At 40.4% G+C, this 20,426-nt stretch overlaps 1 protein-coding gene across 1 annotated transcript in view; it reads right to left on the reverse strand.

Annotated features, from left to right (window-relative positions):
- The window catches only part of LOC142652831 (collagen alpha-2(VI) chain-like), a 147,552-nt gene that overhangs the window by 88,451 nt on the left and 38,675 nt on the right, over positions 1 to 20,426 (reverse strand). Inside the window, exons 15-18 of the mRNA XM_075828513.1 lie at positions 16,207 to 16,269; positions 14,722 to 14,784; positions 5,273 to 5,335; positions 2,547 to 2,609 (exon numbers count right to left, since the gene is read on the reverse strand). Of these exons, the coding sequence (XP_075684628.1) occupies positions 2,547 to 2,609; positions 5,273 to 5,335; positions 14,722 to 14,784; positions 16,207 to 16,269 (252 nt within the window). The remainder of the gene's footprint in view (positions 1 to 2,546; positions 2,610 to 5,272; positions 5,336 to 14,721; positions 14,785 to 16,206; positions 16,270 to 20,426) is intronic.

Consider the following 20,426-nt stretch of genomic DNA (forward strand, 5'->3'; position numbering starts at 1 on the left):
CAGAACCAAGCTCAGTACATAAATACAGCACCAGAACAAAGCTCACTACATATATACAGCACCTGAACAAAACTCAGTACATCAATACAATACCAAAACCAAGCTCATTACATAAATACAGTACTGAGCTTGGTTTTGGTGCTGTATTTATGTGCTGAGCTAGGTTCTGGTGAGTGCATATGTACTGAACTTGGTTCTGATGCTGTATATATGTATGAGCTTTGTTCTGGTGTTGTTTAGATGTACCGAGCTTGGTTCTGGTGTTGTATATATGTACTGAGCTTGGTTCTGGTGTTGTATATATGTACTGAGCCTGGTTCTGGGGATGTATATATGTATGAGCTTGGTTCTGGTGTTTTTATATATATATATATATATATATATATATATGAGCTTGAATCTAGTATTGTATTTATGCACTGAGCTTGGTTCTGGTGCTGTATATATGTATGAGCCTTGTTCTGGTGTTGTATATATGTACTGAGCTTGGTTCTGGTGTTGTATATATGTACTGAGCCTGGTACTGGGGATGTATATATGTATGAGCTTGGTTCTGGTGTTTTATATATATATATATATATATATATATATATATATGTATGAGCTTGATTCTAGTAATGTATTTATGCACTGAGCTTGGTTCTGGTGCTGTATATATGTATGAGCTTTGTTCTGGTGTTGTATTTATGTATTTGGCCTTGTTCTGGTGCTGTATATATGTACTGAGCTTGCTCCTGGCACTGTATCTGTGCATTAGCCGGGAGAGTTGTCGTGGCTTACTGTGCATGCCGCACTGTCCTCCACCCTTCTCACAGTCCACAGCCTAACTAAATGGGCTGAGCACGCTTAGGATATTAAATGTGCGCATATAGGTCTATATGTAATGGGTGAGTTTAAAATAATGAGCGTAGGTAGGTAGGTAGGTAGGTAGATAAATATGTACTCTTATGTAATTATATAAATAGTGTGGCAATCCACACTAACACATTCTGGACAGAGAATTTCTTTATTTAGAATCCACTTTAATATAGGGTGTATTTGGAATCTCATAATTGTTTTATTTTATTATTACAATAATTTTCCATGGTGCGATGCACCGCAAAATGCGTAAGTCTTTGTCCGCAAAACAGGGAACCTGTTGTTAAAATTTTTAATGCCATCCCTGCACACAGGACGGATACGCTGCTTTAAAGTCTCCGCCTTAGTAGCGCCAGGAAATTCTGTACGAAAAACGGAACCAAAACGGCAACAAAAATGTATACCTTCCCCGGCTATAGTCATGGCGACGCATCCCTCCCTTTTGAGCGTAGCTCGGCCTCCTGGGATTAAGCTGTAGTCCATGTGACCGCTGCAGCCTTTGACTGGCTTCAGAAGTCACATGGGAGAAAACGTCATCCCAGGAGGTCGAGCTACGCTCAGAATAGAGGATCGCTTCGTTAGGACTAAAGCCGGGGGAAGTATAAACTTATTTATTAATAAAAAATATATTTTTTTTCCCTTTCAAATTTTGCGGCGGAATTGCAGTGTTTCCGCTGCAAAAGTCGCAACACATAGCTCTTTGTTGCGGGTTTTGCCTCCCATTGAATTTAAGATCGCAACAAAAGAACAGGAATTCCGCAGCATGCGTTGACATGCTGTGGCTTAAAAAAAACTCACCACAGATCAATTTATGAACGGTTTTTAGGTCGATTTTTTTTCTGCTGTGTGTGAATGAGATTTGTTTAAATCTCACCCACACTGCAGCTACAGTAATGATTTTCCGATGAGAAAATCTGCAGTGTTTCTGCCTAGTATGTTCCTACCCTAACAATAGTTTTTTTTCTTTCTACAAGTAGTAAAACATAAAACAAAAATATATAAATTTGGTATCGCCATAATCGTATTGACCTGCAGAATAAAGTTAACATGTAGTTTTTACCGCACACTAAATGCCGTAAAAATACATTTACAAAAAACAATGTAAGGGAAATGCTTTTTTTTCTTCACATTAAAAATAAAATGGCTCTCTGAATGCGACAATGGAAAAAAAAATAAAAAAAAAATTGGCTGCATCTCGAAGGGGGTTAATGTTCAAAAAGAGCCATTACATACCTCACAGATCCCCGTCATTCCAGCAACGCCTGTTCCGTTCCTCCCCGCCGCTGTGTATTGACATAGCTGCAGCCAATCAATGGTCTCAGTGGGTATACTGCAGCGATCACGTGGGTATACGGGTACCTCCTCTCTGCAGCTATGTCAATAAACAGCAGCGGGGAGGAACGGAAGTGGCTGCGCTGGAACAACAAGGATCTGTGAGGTAAGTAATGGCTCCTTTTTTTTTTTTTTTGCATCCCTCTAACTCAGCAATCCCCTTCAAACTCTTTTTACTTATGAGTTGTTACATTACAGGGCATGTGAAAAATATCACAAACCTCTGTTACACAGAAAATATGCTCCTGTTAAAAATGTGTTTATTTTTCAATTTAATGAACTGAGAAGAAAACAAAGATACACATATTTAAAATAGTAAAAGTGTAATATATGCACATCTATAATTTCATACATACAGTAGATCCTGGTAGTCCGGTGTCACCTCTTACACCAATATCACCTGGATCACCAGGACTGCCCTTTACAGAAAAAGAAACAAAAAAATACATCATGAGTTGAAGAAACACTCCAAAAACTGTTCTAAGTGTTCACATCAGCGGTGTCTTTACGTTGAAGAGTTCTGTCTGAGATTTCCGTCCGGTTAACCCCTCAACGGAAAGGCTAACGGAAATCTAAGCTTCCGTTTGCATCACCATTGATCTCAATGGTGACGGAAACGTTGCTAAAGGTTTCCGTTTGTCACCATTGTGACAGGGTTTCATTGTTTTTGACAGAATCAATAGCGCAGTCCTCTTAGGCTAAGGGCATGGCCCCACGTGGCGGATTTCTTCAGCAACTGTCCGCATCAATGCCGCACAGAATCTGCATTGCAGATTCTGTGGCGGATCTGCCCAAAATGTGCAGTGAATTGATGCGGACTAGCCGCTGCGTATTGAGGTGAAAGTACTTCCCTTCTCTCTATCAGTGCAGGATAGAGAGAAGGGACAGCACTTTCCCTAGTGAAAGTAAACGAATTTCATACTTACCGGCCGTTGTCTTGGTGACACGTCCCTCTTTCGGCATCCAGCCCGACCTCCCTGGATGACGCGGCAGTCCATGTGACCGCTGCAGCCTGTGATTGGCCTGTGATTGGCTGCAGCCGTCACTTAGACTGAAACGTCATCCTAGGAAGCCGGACAGGAGAAAGAAGCAGGGAGTTCTCGGTAAGTAGGAACTACTATTTTTTTTACACGTTGCTGTATATTGTGATCGGTAGTCACTGTCCAGGGTGCTGAAACAGTTACTGCCGATCGCTTAACTCTTGCAGCACCATGGACAGTGACTATTTACTGACGTCGCCTAGCAACGCTCCCGTAATTACGGGTGCACACACGTAGTCACCCGTAATTATGGGTGCACACACGTAGTCACCCGTAATTATGGGTGCACACACGTAGTCACCCGTAATTATGGGAGCCCCATTGACTTCCTCAGTCTGGCTGTAGACCTAGAAATACACATAGGTCCAGCCAGAATGAAGAAATGTCATGTTAAAAAACCAATACGCTCCGCAGCACACATAACCATGTACATGACATCTGCGGACTTCATTGCGGAATTTTGAATCTCCATTGAAGTCAATGGAGAACTTCCGCAATGAGTCCGCAACCAGTCCGCCACAGGTCCGCAACATCCATTGTATGCTGCGGACACCAAATTCCGCACCGCAGCCTATGCTCCGCAGCGGAATTTTCCGCATCGTCTAAACGAACCCTACTAAAAAGCAGTGGAAGGCAATGGAGAAACGGGTCCGCTGCGGATTAACGCTGTGGAGTGTCCGCAGCGGAATTCCAGAGCAATTCCGCCACGTGGGGCTTTGCCCTTAATGCACAGGTTGCAGAATTTGTTGTGGAAAATCCGCATGGATATGCAGGTAGTACCGCAGGTAAATTCCGCACCCAAGGGCTTGTCCACACGTAACGGAATTGCTGCAGATAATTTCTGCAGCATTTCCGTTGAAACTAGCAGACAATCCGCTGCGGAAAAACCGTACCATTTCCTGCGTTTTTTACTGCAGAATATAACGCACCGCAGGTGAATTTCTGGACGGAAATTTTAGGCAGCGTCTGGATGAGATTTGTTAAATCTCACCCACCTTGCTGCTACTGTATGCCGCTGCATATTTACCATGTGCATTTCCGGATGGAAAATACGCAGCAATTCCGTTACGTGTGGACAAGCCCGAATAGTGCATTTTTTTAATTCGTTTTTAGGTGCGGTTTTTACAGTTTGATCTGGAAATAGGTGTGTTTTTATGCTGCATATTTTGGTGTGTTTTCTTTTAAAAATAGTCAGATACAATTCACAAGCGGAACGCAATATAAATTGACATGCCGCGGATTTTAAAATACGCACCACAGGTCAATTTGCATGCAGAAAAAAAAAGCAATGAGTAGATGAGATTTCTGGACATCTCATTTACTTTGCTGGTAATGTATTAGGCCTTATTCAGATGGACATTGTATACGTACGTGTGCTGTCCGTTAAAAAAACTGAGCACACGGACCTATGCAATTCAATGGGCTATTAAGATGTCAGTGATTTTTCACGCAGCGTATTTCCGTTGCGTAAAACTCACTTCATGTCCTATTCTCGTTCGTTTTGCGGGCCACGTCGCCCATTGAAGTCTATGGGTGCGTGAAAATCACGGACAGCACATAGACGTCATCCGTGTGCTTTCCGTATTTTACGCATCAGTTGCTGCACCCACTTGGCTGTACATTTGGCCTTTATGTACAGTCTTTACTTATGTGTTGGCTGTGCATGAGAAAGTAGTACTATGTAATAGTGACAGTAACCACAGGTTCCTGCTATTAAACCGTAGTATTGGACTTTTGGACTTTTAGATAAAAATAGAATAGAGTACTATGGGCGCCATATTCAGTATCAGTGCAGAACTGGTATGTGAAATGCCAGTCTTAATAAAGTCCCCCCCCCCTATGTATGTAGACATTTTCATATTTTCCTATAGACTATTAATTAAAATCTGGCTGCAGCGGTTTAGCCCTTCCAAAAAAAAAAGCCAAGAAAACACACGCTGTGTGAACTACAAAGAATTGCTGTGAAATCGCCATCTACAATAAAGCTTGAAGATCACTCCAGTCAATATGAATATGTATGCATGAATATCAACAGGACATACTTTCTCACCCATTACTCCAATTTCTCCAGGTGGACCTCTTGAGCCAGGAAAGCCCGGAGCTCCCTGAAATAAGAAATTTAGTATGGATTTCATTAGTTACATTGCTCGATAAGTAGGTGAGTACCCCCCAGTAAAAGTCAAAAGTTTGTAGGTAAACAGCGGTTTTATCCGCAACATCATGTGGCCAATAATGAACAATTTGACGGCTGCACCGTTGCTGTCAGCCTTGTCAATTCCGCTCTGTAGGGCCTTACCCTAAATCTTACTATTTAATTTTCCTGTGTAGCCAATGAATGTTATTCGGTCAAATTGCCTCAGGATATGTTCAGATTTTGCAGATTTTTTTGGTGTGGATGCCACACTGAAAATCGACATCAATTTACAGTACAATACATGTGAATAGGGTTTTGAAACCCCATTCACACAAGGTGGAAAAAATCAGCATGGTCCTCAGCAGCATCACATTATGTTGCGAATTCTGGCTGATATTTACCATGGATTTCACCCATTGCCCTGCAAATCCATAGAAAAATTCATGCCAAAATTGTAGGGGCTGACTGGGACAGTCCCCCAGCGTCAGCACATGGTGTGCGGCGGGCAGCAGAAGATGAGCAGAATTGGCTCTGTGAATGAGAAGCAGTTACTATAAGGAGGCGTCTGATCTGAGGTCTGGCAATTATTTTTTTTTCTGTCTTTTAACTGGTCTGGGGTCTAATTAATCAAAGAGTTACTGCACTTTCACAAAACTTTTGATATTTCATAGAGACATATCAGAAGTGTTGATCGGTGGGTGTCCTGGTGCTGAGACTTCCACCATTGCTGAAACGAAGGGAAAGAAGAGCTCAGCCGGGTGTGATTGACTCTCCTTCCTTTCAGCAATGGTGGGGGTCTTGGCACCCAGAACCCCACCGATCAAATCATCTGATATTTCTGTATGACATATCAAAAGGTTTGTGAAAATGCAGTTACTCTAAGGGGGTTGGTCTGGGGTCTGATTAATTTAGGGGGTCTAATCTGGTATCTACCGTATTTTTGGGACTATAAGACGCACCCATGTTTTAGACAACAGAAAATAGGAAAAAAATTGATATTTTACTACTTTTACAAAGATAAAAAATCTATTGGTTAAAAAAATTATTTGTTCCGTTTCATCACATTCTGAGAGCCATAACTTTTATAGTTTTCCATCGTTTAAACGGTGTGAGGGCTTTTTTTTTTTTTGCAGGACGAGCTGCAGTTTTTATTAGCACCATTTTTTTGGTATATACGATTTTTTTATCACTTTTTATTTCATTCTTTTTAGCGCTATGGTGACCAAAAAACAACAATTCTGGGGTTTTACTTTTTTTTTAATGCCGTTCACCGTGCAAAATAATGCTATTTTGTAATAGTTTCAGACTTTTATGGATGCAGCAATACCAATTTTTTTAATTCTTTTTTTATTTTAAAATTGTGCTTGGGAAAAAATGGGAAAAGGTTTTTTTATTAACTTTTAACCCCTTCCCGACATTTGACGTATCCATACGCCAAAGTCGGGTAGGGGAAGTAGGGAGCGTGCTCACGGAGTGAACCCGCTTCATATGATGCAGGTGTCGGCTGTTTGTTACAGCCGACACCTCAGAGTAACTAGTGGCATCCTGAGAAGCCGGACTGGAGGAAGAAGCAGGGAGTTCTCGGTAAGTATGAACTTCTATTTTTTTTACACGTTGATCTATATTGTGATCGGTAGTCACTGTCCAGGGTGCTGAAACAGTTACTGCCGATCGCTTAACTCTTTCAGCACCATGGACAGTGACTATTTACTGACGTCGCCTAGCAACGCTCCCGTAATTATGGGTGCACACACGTAGTCACCCGTAATTACGGGAGCCCCATTGACTTCCTCAGTCTGGCTGTAGACCTAGAAATACATAGGTCCAGCCAGAATGAAGAAATGTCATGTTAAAAAACCAATACGCTCCGCAGCACACATAACATGTACATTATATCTGCGGACTTCATTGCGGAACTTTGAATCTCCATTGAAGTCAATGGAGAAATTCCGCAACCAGTCCGCCACACGTCCGCAACATCCATTGTATGCTGCGGACACCAAATTCCGCAGCCTATACTCCGCAGCGGAATTTTCCGCATCGTCTAAACGAACCCTACTAAAAAGCAGTGGAAGGCAATGGAGAAAAGGGTCCGCTGCGGATTAACGCTGCGGAGTGTCCGCAGCGGAATTCCAGAGCAATTCCGCCACGTGGGGCTTTGCCCTTATAGTTGCCTGTCAGAATCACGATATACTGCAATACATTAGTATTGCAGTATATCGTGCAAGCGATCTAACGATCGCTGGTTGAATAAAAAAAAGTAAAAATTAGTTAAAGTTTTTTTTTTGTGTAAAAAAAAATGTGAATATTAAAAGTTCAAAAAACCCCCCTTTTCCCATTTTTCCCCTAAAGCATAGTAAAAAAATAAATAAAGAAACATAATTGGTATCGCCGCGTCCGTAAAAGTCTGAACTATTACAATAGATCATTATTTAACCCACACGGTGAACGCCGTAAAAAAACAAAATGTAAACACCAGAATCTCTATTTTTTGGTCACCTAATCTCCCACAAAAAATGAAATAAAAAGTGATCAAACCGTCGCATTTGCACCAAAATGGTATTATTAAAAACGAAAGCTTATCCCGCAAAAAATAAGCCCTCATACCACTTAATCGACGAAAAAATAAAAAAGTTGTGGCTCTCGGAATTGGCGACACAAAATAAATTTTCTTTTTTACTTGTAAAAGTAGTAAAATATAGAAAAAACTATATATATTTGGTATCGCCGTAGTCGTATTGACCCAGAGAATAAAATTAACATGTTGTTTTAATTGCACAGTGAATTCCATAAAAACGGCGCGCAAAAAACCATGGAGGAATCGCAGTTTTTTTCATTTTCTACCACACAAATAATTTTTTCCTGTTTCCTAGTACATTATATGGCAAAATAAATGGTGCTACTAATAACTACAACTCGTCCCGCAAAAATCAAGCCCTCATAGTACTATATCGATGGAAAAATAAAGACGTTATGGCTTTTGGAAGGTGGGGAGGAAAAAACGAAAATAAAAATCTGAAAAAGGGCTGCGGCGGGAAGGGGTTAATATTTTTTTACAATCCTGTAAATTGATCTAACTTTTTTTTACACATTTTATTAGTGCCCCTAGGGGACTTGAACCAGCGATCATTAGATCGCTGGTATAATACACTTCAATAGATGGATGAGTTACGGAAACAGCGTAACTCATTTAGCTATGCTGTTTCTGTAACTCCCATAGTAATGAATGGTTGTTAGAGAAGCAGCGTAGCATGCTACGCTGTTTCCGTAACTACTATTCAGTACTATGGGAGTTTTAAAAAAAAAACTTTTCCCAGGAAGTGGCCGGGAGACATCGAAGCTACAATAGAAGATAGAATGGGGTTTAGGGGGGCCCGTTCTAGAGATAGGTGCAGGTCCCAGAGGTGGGACCCGCATCTATCTGACATTTATGACATATCCTGTGGATATGTCATACATGTCCTTCATGGGAAGACCCCTGTAAATGCCATCGCTGTTCCTGGCCGTCAGAGCAGCATGTCAGCTGTAAAACACAGCGGACACCTGCAGTGTATGGAGCAGGCTCAGTGTGTGAGCCCGCTCCAAACACCATACCCTCCCTGCTCCAAACATCATCCCCTCCCACATCATGGGTCGGGAAGGGGTTAAGTAAGAAGCGGTCAGGGGGCCCGGCGCTGCCGGATCCCTTGACTGCCGACTATAAGACTTTTTAGCAAGATTATTATTTAGTCCGAAAAATATGGTACAGTTATTTGTGTTGCTGTAGTGGCTTGGGGCCAAAGATATCTCGGCAGCAAACCCTACCGTCAGCAGTCGAATTTGTCATGGTGGTCTGGGCAGGATAGAGAAGAAAAGGAAAGAGAACCGCTATAATCAGTGAACACGTCACCTGTGAGTCACTGGATTTATAAAGGAGCTTTCACCTCTCCTGACATGTCTGTTCAGGGGTGTAGCTAAAGGCTCATGGGCCCCGATGCAAAAGTTCTTATTGGGCCCCCCCCCCGCAAACTTCTCATGGCCGACGGTCCTAAGTGACCCAACAATGCAGCACTAGCAGCTGGGGCCGTCAATTAGGGCTTAAAATGTCAGGGGAAATAGCCCCAATACATATGTGTCCGCCCCCAAAAAAATGTGTGTATAGGAGACAGCATAGCATATCTATAGCACTACGACCCTATCAACTATGGATAGGATTAGATACACAGCTCAGTAGACAGTATCACACATGATAGGATTAGATACAATGGCTCAGCAGACAGTATCACACATGATAGGATTAGATACAGTGGCTCAGCAGACAGTATCACACATGATAGGATTAGATACAGTGGCTCAGCAGACAGTATCACACATGATAGGATTAGATACAGTGGCTCAGCAGACTGTATCACACATGATAGGATTAGATACAGTGGCTCAGCAGACAGTATCTCACATGATAGGATTAGATACAATGGCTCAGGAGACAGTATCACACATGATAGGATTAGATACAGTGGCTCAGCAGACAGTATCACACATGATAGGATTAGATACAGTGGCTCAGCAGACAGTATCACACATGACAGGATTAGATACAGTGTCTCAGAAGGCAGTATCACTCACACATGATAGGATTAGATACATTGGCTCAGCAGACAGTATCACACATGATAGGATTAGATACAGTGGTTCAGCAGACAGTATCACACATGATAGCATTAGATATAAGGCCCAGCAGACAGTATCACACATGATAGGATTAGGTACAGTGGCTCAGCAGACAGTATCACACATGATAGGATTAGATACAGTGGCTCAGCAGACAGTATCACACATGATTGGATTAGATACAGTGGCTCAGCAGACAGTATCACACATGATAGGATTAGATACAGTGGCTCAGCAGACAGTATTACACGATAGGATTAGATACAGTGACCCAGCAGACAGAATCACACATGATAGGATTAGATACAGTGGCTCAGCAGACAGTATCACACATGATTGGATTAGATATAGTGCCCAGCAGACAGTATCACACATGATTGGATTAGATATAGGGCTCAGCTCGCTGACATTGCGGCTCCAGCGCTGGACCCAGGAAAGGTAAGAATAATAATTTTGCTTCTTTATGTGTTACTGATTATTTTTGTGTGTTTGTGTTTTTTTACAGGTTCGGTTGTTGGACTTCGGATACGAGGACTTCAATGACGGCGTTTTTTTATTTTAAAATGGTTAATGAGGGTTGTGTTTTTTTATTTCAATAAAATATTTTTTCTATGTGCTTGTATCTTTTTAAACTTTATTATCACCGCCTTAGTAATGGCCGCCGGCTGATTGACAATCTCCATTACTAAGGCGGGGCTTAATGTTAGCAGGTGCAGAGGCAAACACTAACCCCCATTATTACCCCGGTACCCACCGCCACCAGGTGTGCCGGGAAGAGCCGGGTACGAACCAGTACCCGTCCATCAGTAGTGACAGTCAGGCACCAGGGCGGCCGCAGGCTGGTAGTATCAGGCTGGGGAAGGCCAAAAACAGTGGCACCTACCACCCTGGTAATGCTGCCTGCTGCTGCTGTGTTGTATCTGGCTGGTTATGAAACCAGGAAGGTAAGTACAGTCTGTTACTATAGTAACAGGGGCCCGCGGCCCGAGTTACTATAGTAACTTTTTATTGATGTGGTGCGGGGGGCTGTGGGCCCCCATGGCTTCGGGGCCCGGTCGCAATTGCGACCGCTGCGACCCCTATAGCTACGCCAGTGTGTCTGTTATAGGAAATCCTTGTATTACCCACATTATAACAATTCTGGAACATCCTTATTAAGAACTCCTGGCCTACATGGAGACTTTTTGTAATGTAACTAATTCATTTTAACTATAGAACCACAGACATTTCTTAAGTATTACTTGTATTTAATAAAACAGACATTTTAGGAGAGCTTACCGGTTCTCTTTGTTATGTATTCTAGCTGTAACTGCATCTGATCAGTGCTGTACTCTTATGTATGGTCTGTATCATGATAATACTCTGCAGATCTCCAGTGTAGAACTGGTATATGACTACTATATGGTCACTATATGGTGGTATTATTGGATATATTGGTGCTTGTATAGTGGTAGTGTACACTTGTCCTTGACTGAAAAAGCAACGCCTGTCCCTAAACATTTGATCAGGTGTTTCTGTATTTCACTCTTATTTTCATCCTTATGTTGATGGTGTGGTTTACATATTTAATGGAGTGGCTTTGCTTCACCCTCCCCCGGTTTACATTTTTGACCTGCCACTCATTAACACTGCATACTGGGAAAACCCCACAAGACCTGCCGTTTTGGAGGCACTCTGAACCCTAAAGTCATCTAGCTATCACAATATGGCCCTTGTAAAATTGGGGACCCCACTTTTAATTATGCCCAGGTGGGTCTCTAGTCTCATACAATATATAATAATGGGGGATGGGGTCTGTAGCCTATATATAATATATAGTAATGCAGGGGTCTCTAGCCTGCAAGTAATATATAGTAAGGGAGGGATTTGTTATCACAGCAATCACAGGATTAGAATCCAATAGTTTTAGTTGCTGGTCCCTCTGTTGCTAACAGCTTGATCATGTATCTGGGATTGCATATGCGTGTGCGATCTCCACATAAAAACAACCCCACCTACCGTCATTATTAGGAGGCTGGATTTATACTTTAGTTACCTCTGCCGTCTTTATATGGCAGGAGGAGGTAAACAGGTTAAAGATGGACCGCTACTCATAGGTCAATGCTGTGTTCTTGCTCCCCAGGTTAAAAATTTGCCAGCCAGCTTTGAAAATATACACCATGTCTACACATACCCTAAGAAAGCATAGTGATCATTTGAATTTGTGTCTGTAAAAAGACGCATGTCCATCCGATTACACAATGTGCAACAATAGTTAAATATTTCATAATATACGTTCCAAATATTTACCTGGAAACATGTTGTCTGCTACAAAACAAGTACTAATTTTATTTCAAAAGGCCCCTATGCATTCAGTACTGTTGTATACTACTATCTGTGCTTTACATTTCCCTACGTGTACAGCCTATAAATAAAATGAAAGGCTATGTAAACCTTCGAAGGGCAATTTTTTTTTCATAAAAAGTTCAGTCAGTGTGATTAGTGCAACTTTCTAAATTGTTTTTTATTAAAAATTTGTTTTACTTTTTTTGAATACAGCTGCTCTGTATTCTTTGCACAGAGCAGCTGTATCGTTCGCTATGACCTGAATCCGTCAGTCCCGCGGTTATGAACTTAGATGTAATTGATTACAGGTGGATCCGACCCACTGTCACTGAACCCGTCAGTCCCGAGGACCTGATGGGAGCAGGATTTAGCGCTGGATACAGCTTATATGTATAGAGAATACAAAGCAGCTGTATCTCTAAAAGTAAAAATAGTTTTTAATAAAAACTATTTAGAAAGTTGCACTAATCACACTGACTGCCCCTTTTATTAAAAGAAAAATGGCCTTTCAAAGGTTTACATAGCCTTTAAAGAACAGTGTGTGTGTGTGTGTGTATATATATATATATATATATATATATATATATACATACATACATATATATATATACTTATATATATATATATATATATATATATATACAGTGAAGGAAATAAGTATTTGATCCCTTGCTGATTTTGTACGTTTGCCAACTGTCAAAGTCATTAACAGTCTAGAATTTTTAGGCTAGGTTCATTTTACCAGTGAAAGATAGATTATATTAAAAAAAAAAAAAGAAACTCACATAGTCAAAATTATATATATTTATTTGCATTGTGCACAGAGAAATAAGTATTTGATCCCCTACCAACCATTAAGAGTTCAGCCTCCTCCAGACCAGTTACACGCTCCAAATCAACTTGGTGCCTGCATTAAAGACAGCTGTCTTAAATGGTCACCTGTATAAAAGACTCCTGTCCACAGACTCAATTAATAAGTCTAACTCTAACCTCTACAACATGGGCAAGACCAAAGAGCTTTCTAAGGATGTCAGGGACAAGATCATAGACCTGCACAAGGCTGGAATGGGCTACAAAACCATAAGTAAGACGCTGGGTGAGAAGGAGACAACTGTTGGTGCAATAGTAAGAAAATGGAAGACATACAAAATGACTGTCAATCGACATCGATCTGGGGCTCCAAGCAAAATCTCACCTCGTGGGGTATCCTTGATCCTGAGGAAGGTGAGAGCTCAGCCGAAAACTACACGGGGGGAACTTGTTAATGATCTCAAGGCAGCTGGGACAACAGTCATCAAGAAAACCATTGGTAACACATTACGCCGTAATGGATTAAAATCCTGCAGTGCCCGTAAGGTCCCCCTGCTCAAGAAGGCACATGTACAGGCCCATCTAAAGTTTGCAAATGAACATCTGGATGATTCTGAGAGTGATTGGGAGAAGGTGCTGTGGTCAGATGAGACTAAAATTGAGCTCTTTGGCATTAACTCAACTCGCCGTGTTTGGAGGAAGAGAAATGCTGCCTATGACCCAAAGAACACCGTCCCCACTGTCAAGCATGGAGGTGGAAACATTATGTTTTGGGGGTGTTTCTCTGCTAAGGGCGCAGGACTACTTCACCGCATCAATGGGAGAATGGATGGAGCCATGTACCGTCAAATCCTGAGTGACAACCTCCTTCCCTCCACCAGGACATTAAAAATGGCTCGTGGTTGGGTCTTCCAGCACGATAATGACCCGAAACATACAGCCAAGGCAACAAAGGTTTTGCTGAAAAAGAAGCACATTAAGGTCATAGAGTGGCCTAGCCAGTCTCCAGACCTTAATCCCATCGAAAACTTATGGAGGGAGCTGAAGATCCGAGTTGCCAAGCGACAGCTTTGAAATCTTAATGATTTACAGATGATCTGCAAAGAGGAGTGGGCCAAAATTCCATCTAACATGTGTGCATCATCAACTACAAAAAATATCTGACGGCTGTGCTTGCCAACAAGGGTTTTACCACCAAGTATTAAGTCTTGTTTGCCAAAGGGATCAAATACTTATTTCTCTGTGCACAATGCAAATAAATATATATAATTTTGACTATGTGATTTTCTGTTTTTTTTTTATATAATCTATCTCTCACTGGTAAAATTAACCTAGCCTAAAAACTCTAGACTGTTCATGTCTTTGACAGTGGGCAAACTTACAAAATCAGCAAGGGATCAAATACTTATTTCCTTCACTGTACATATATATATATATATATATATATATATATATATATATATATATATATATATACACACATATATATACTGATACAAATTTTTAAAATAAAAAAACATACTATTTTACAGTGAAAAATATAGTAAGCTTCATGAAAGTCTATATACTTACTGCCCCTCCTTTGTTTCCTCTTTCACCTGGTATTCCTCTCTGACCTTCTTGTCCAGGCTCTCCCTTTTAATATACCACATGTATAAGATTGCTTTGCTTAAAATTACTTAGTTATGTTAATCTCAAATACATTGGTAAGAGCTATTGTTTTTTTTGCAATTTACAGAACATATATTTTTTCTATTGCACTATTGTTTAGATTTAAACTGATTATTTTTTTTTTTTTTTAACAATCAACCGAGCAAAAACAAATTTTAGCACCTGTATTAGAGATGTAACATTTGGACAGCCAGAGGTTCTACTGAACTTGGACTTCCGGCAGATCTACCTTAACCCTATGGTCCATGTCTTGCTGCTTTAATACAAATGCCAAAATCCAGCTGTATTTTTTGTTTTATAGTTTTTATACTATTACCACTTAATATCACACAGGTTATCTACAGTTGACTAAACACTGCTCCAATAATGGATTAAGGCTAGGGTTCCACTGCAACACAGAGATGGCAACAATTTGAAGGAAAATCATTTCAGTAACGCAACTTGCAGACAACTTAAATGTTTTCATATTAAGAAAAAAAGTTGTGATTGTCACAAAAAATCCAACCATGTCAGATTTTTTGTGATTTCTACAAGATGGCTTGCAACTTTCGTTCTCATAGAGAAATATTGAAGTCACAAGTAAATAGTGTTTGATGTCCTAACATTAAGGCTGGGTTCACACAACCTATTTTCAGGCGTAAACGAGGCGTATTATGCCTTGATTTACGCCTGAAAATACGGCTACAATACGTCGGCAAACATCGGCTTATTCATTTGAATGGGTTTGCCGACGTACTGTGCCGACGACCTGTAATTTACGCGTCGTCGTTTGACAGCTGTCAAACGACGACGCGTAAAATGACTGCCTTGTCAAAGAAGTGCAGGACACTTCTTTGGACGTAATTTGAGCCGTTTTTCATTGAATTCAATGAAGAACAGTTCAAAATTACGGCCGTCAATGAGGCCTCGCAAAATGCGAGTACGAGCAATTACGTCTGAAATGACGGAGCTGTTTTCTCCTGAAAACAGCTCCTTAAAGTCAGACGTAACGGAGGCTGCCGTGTGCACATACCCTCAGTATGTTATTGTCTGTTTCAATACGGCTGTAATATGACTGCATTTTAGCATTCGTGTTATGGCTACAACAGCCCAAATCCTATAATGAAGTTCGGTAAAGTAAAAAGCAAACATTACAGCCATGTGAATCTGGCTCAGGGGTATGAAGAGTTATGCATTCAATTATTTGCGTTTTTGCTTTTACATTTATAGAATTTTAATAGCATATGAATAGACATGGATGGTAATGTTTATGTGTCATTGTAAATTATTTGGGACTTGAAGAAAAGCATTTTTCCTGTTAGTTAATATCTTTACCCCCCCAATTTGTGCACGTATATTTTAATCAAAGTTTAATCGGTAACATGTAAGAACGGTTTAATTTACAACCTGATGTCCTTTGGCGCCCAAAGGTCCACGGGGTCCAGGAACCCCATTGTCACTTCGTATTCCCTAAAGAAAAAAAATAAGACTAGACATTAAAGGGGTATTACCAACTCAGACATATATGGCATATACACAGGATGCGGGTCCCAAGTCTGGGACGTGGACCTATATTGAGAACCGCCTAGTGAGCTGGCCGCCCACCACTGCATCCAGGCGGAGAGTGAATGGAGATGTGGTCACGCATGTGTGCAGCTCTCTCCATTTAATTCTATGGGAGTCACGGAAACAGCTGAGTATTATTAAATATCAAGGCCTCCAGAGTAAAAAATTTATAAAAAAATAAGAAAATGTATAAAAGAATAAAACATAAGCCCCCTAAGAATGCACTGCCAACCAAAGCTCTAGCCCCAATATAATTTCCCTAACTTTGGCATTTTGTAACAAATGAACTGTAGATACAAACATAATTTCTACTTTACTTTTCTTTTATAAGATTAAAAAGAAATCAGTTTAACTTTAACTATTTTACATACACTAAAAGCCCAATAATGCTAAAACTGCAAGTATTGTGTGTAAAAGGTAAAAATAAAGCCCTTTCTGTAAAAACAAAACAAAAACAAAGAATACCACCAGAATTATTATTTTTTTCTTTTTTTAAATATTAAGTATAGTTTTGCTACTGCTTTTCCTTTCTCAGTATAAATGGCTTTTTCAACATTGGCAGCAAGGAATTTGTTGGGTGCCAAAATCGTATTAGCAGGAATAGTTAACACCTGTTCCATGGCTGTCCTCCCATCTTTCATACACGGTTTGCTGTTACAGTTTGCATCTAACCACAGCTGCATGTGAAACTCTCGGCAGCATTATCCTGGGAAAATATTGCGTCTATTCCCAAAAGTAATCTTTATTATGAGAAAAAGACTGCATGCAACAGCTGACAGTAAGGATGGGTACAACAATTTTCCACCGGAAAGGACAAATTATGTAGGATTGTAAAAAAAAAAATGAAAACAAAAAAAATAAATCTGTTCTTTTGGCTTGGGGTGGCAAAGCAAATTAGAGATAATAAATCTTGGTCTATTAAATTATTTTAATATGTAAAGAAATCTTGTATAAAATGACTTCAAAAGATAATTAAAAAAAAAGTTGTTGTGGGAATACAGTAATAAAATACACAATATTAGGTTCGCATTTTATACAAAAGAATGCAGGCTGAAATGTACACAGGTCAGTGGGATAAATATTAGATATCTTCAGAAAACTCCCACAGCAGAGAAGAGAGGATTAGATCAGGGTGGAAATATTCTAGTTAAATGTCCTGGTAGAATACATAAGGTCTCTTTCACATGGCAGTATTTTGGTCAGTATTTTGCATCAGTATTTGTAAGCCATAGGCAGGAGTGGGTCCAAAATACGGACGAGGTATAAAATCTTTCCATTATACATTTTATCTGTGTAGGTATCACTCCTGGTTTTGGCTTCCAAAATGCTGACCAAAATACTGGCATGTGAAAAGGGCCTAAGGGCATGTTCAGACGTCGCGGAATTCTACAGACACTGTCCGCATCAATGCCGTACATAATCTGCGTTGCAGATTCCGTTGCGCCTTTGCCTAAAATGTGAAGTAAAATGCTGCGGATTAGTCGTTGCGGATTCAGGTGAAGAGTACTTCCTGCTGTCTTTTAAAACATTCCATCTCAGTCTGGCTATAGACCTCGACACACATAGGTCCAGCCAGAATGATAAAATATCCTGTTCGTGAAGGCAATCCGCAACGCAACACACATAACATCTGCGGATTTCATTGCGTAATTTTGCAACTCCATTGAAGTCAATGGAGAAATTCCGCCACAAGTCCGCAACAAGTCCGCAACAGCCAGTACATGCTGCGGACACCAAATTCCGCACCGCAACCTATGGTCCGCAGCTGAGTTGTCCGCAATGTCTGCACGAAGATAACTAAAAAGGTGTGGAAACCAATGGACAGACTGTCTGCTGCGGATTTCCAGTGCGAACTGTCCGCAGCGGAATTCCACAGCCATTCCGCCACGTGTGAACGTGCCCTAAAAGGTATAAAAAAATTTTTGGTAAATCTATTATGTATTAAAAACCTCTCTTGACTCTAGTCTTTCTAAATGGCCACAATATTTATAGAAATATATAAGTAAATGGTAAATCAATTATAATATTTAGATACTATTCACACTGGTATTAACTTACATGTGGATGTTATACCTAATAACCCGAAATGCCCGAAAAACGGTAAAAAATTCAGGGCCTTAACGCCTCCAAACATCTGCCCATTGATTTCAATGGGAAAAATGTTGTTCCGTTCCATAAAAAAACGCCTCGTAAAAAGAAGTGCATGTCACTTCTTGAGCAATTTTTGGAGCCGTTTTTCATTGACTCAATAGAAAAACAGCTCCAAAAACGCAGCAAGAAACGCAAGTGGCTTAAAAACGGATGAAAATCAGAGGTTATTTTCCCTTAAATTCCCGTATTTTCCGCCGCTTTTTGTTAAGCGTGTGAACATCGCCTAATCTTGACTTTTTAATTACTTTTGAATGCCTTTTGTTGTGTGATATCACGCTGCAGCAAGTCATCAGAGTCAAGTTAAAGATGGCTACATCCATATGGCTTTTTTTATGCATGCTGTATTACATTTTCTTTTTTAAAAGCAATATAAAAAAAGTTAGATGCAGTAAATAGTTTTTTCAGATTTTTTTTCTAGATATTTTACGTTTTTTCAGTCCCTAAATTGTACTGGCAGTTTAACTGCTTGTAGACTGCCTAATGTATTTCTACAGTGCCGAGTTTAAGCTACGCTGTAGGTTTTGTGGCTGCACAAGAAATTCAGCCATGGGAGCTGAAACTCAGAGGCAGCTTATAAGGGTATGTTCACACTGGCTATTTTCAGCCGTTTTTCGGTCTGTAAACATCCCAAAAAACGGCTGAGAAATCGGAAGCAGAACACCTACAAACATGTTCCGATGAGACATTCTTTTATGCCTCATTTTCAAAAAATGGTGCGTAAAAAGACGCCCCTTAAAAAGCAGTGCATGTCACTTCCTGAGTCATTTTTGGAGCCGTTTTTCATTCACTCAATAGAAAAACAGCTCCAAAAACGGCCGTAAAAACGCAGCAAAAAACGCGATTTTGATTAAAAAATTGCTGAAAATCAGGAGCTGATTTCCCTTGAAAACAGTTCCGTATTTTCAGACGTTTTTTGTTAAGTGTGTGAAGATACCCTAAGGGTAAACGCCCAAACATCTGCCCATTGATTTCAATGGGAAAAACTGCGTTTCGTTCCAACGGGGCGTTTTTTTTATGCCGCCGTTTGAAAAAATGGCGCGTAAAAAAACACCCCATAAAAATAAGTGCATCTCACTTCTTTAGCCATATTTGGAGCCGTTTTTCATTGGGTCAATAAAATAACCACTCCAAAAACTGCCGCAAAAAACGTTTGTGTTTTAAAAAATAGCTGAAAATTAGAGGCTGTTTTCCCTTGAAAACAGCTCTGTAATTTACAGCCGCTTTTTGTTTAGCATGTGAAGATACCCTGAGGGTATGTTCACACGGCCAATTTTCGGCCGTTTTTCGGAAACAGAACGCCTCCATCCACTTCCCCCCATTGATTTCAATGGGAAAAACGGCATTCTGTTCCGACGGGCCGTTTTTTTACGCGAAAACGAGTGGCTTAAAAAATGTCTGAAAATCAGGAGCTGTTTTCTCTTGAAAACAGCTCCGTATTTTCAGACGTTTTTGGTTAAGCGTGCGAACATACCCTAACAGAACGCCGTATTTCCCATTGAAATCAATGGGCAGGCGTTCTGCTTCCGATTTTGTGCAACATAGACGTGAACCATTCAAGTCAATGGGTTCTGTCGAGCACCGCTGGTTTCCATCATGCGATGGATCCGATACATACTTCTGTTTTTCTCACTGTTATGCTCCTATGATGGAACAGAACAACGGAAAACAGCATGGAGATGTGAACGTTGCCTTACCCCTCTATTCAGAGATTCCAGCATTCCTCCTTACATCATCATGCCGTAGACCATAGAACTGGCCCTTGTGGAAAAACCTCCTGGGTTAGTGTATAAGTAATATTTTCATGCTCTGTATTTGCATGTCTGCATAATGCCCTAGATTCAGCAAAACATTGTTTGAAAGAAATGATGACATAATAAGGGTAAAATGCATGTGGAGGCCATTTAGTTCAT

Source organism: Rhinoderma darwinii, chromosome 5 (genome assembly GCF_050947455.1).
Source record: "Rhinoderma darwinii isolate aRhiDar2 chromosome 5, aRhiDar2.hap1, whole genome shotgun sequence".
Classification (NCBI taxonomy): domain Eukaryota; kingdom Metazoa; phylum Chordata; class Amphibia; order Anura; family Rhinodermatidae; genus Rhinoderma; species Rhinoderma darwinii.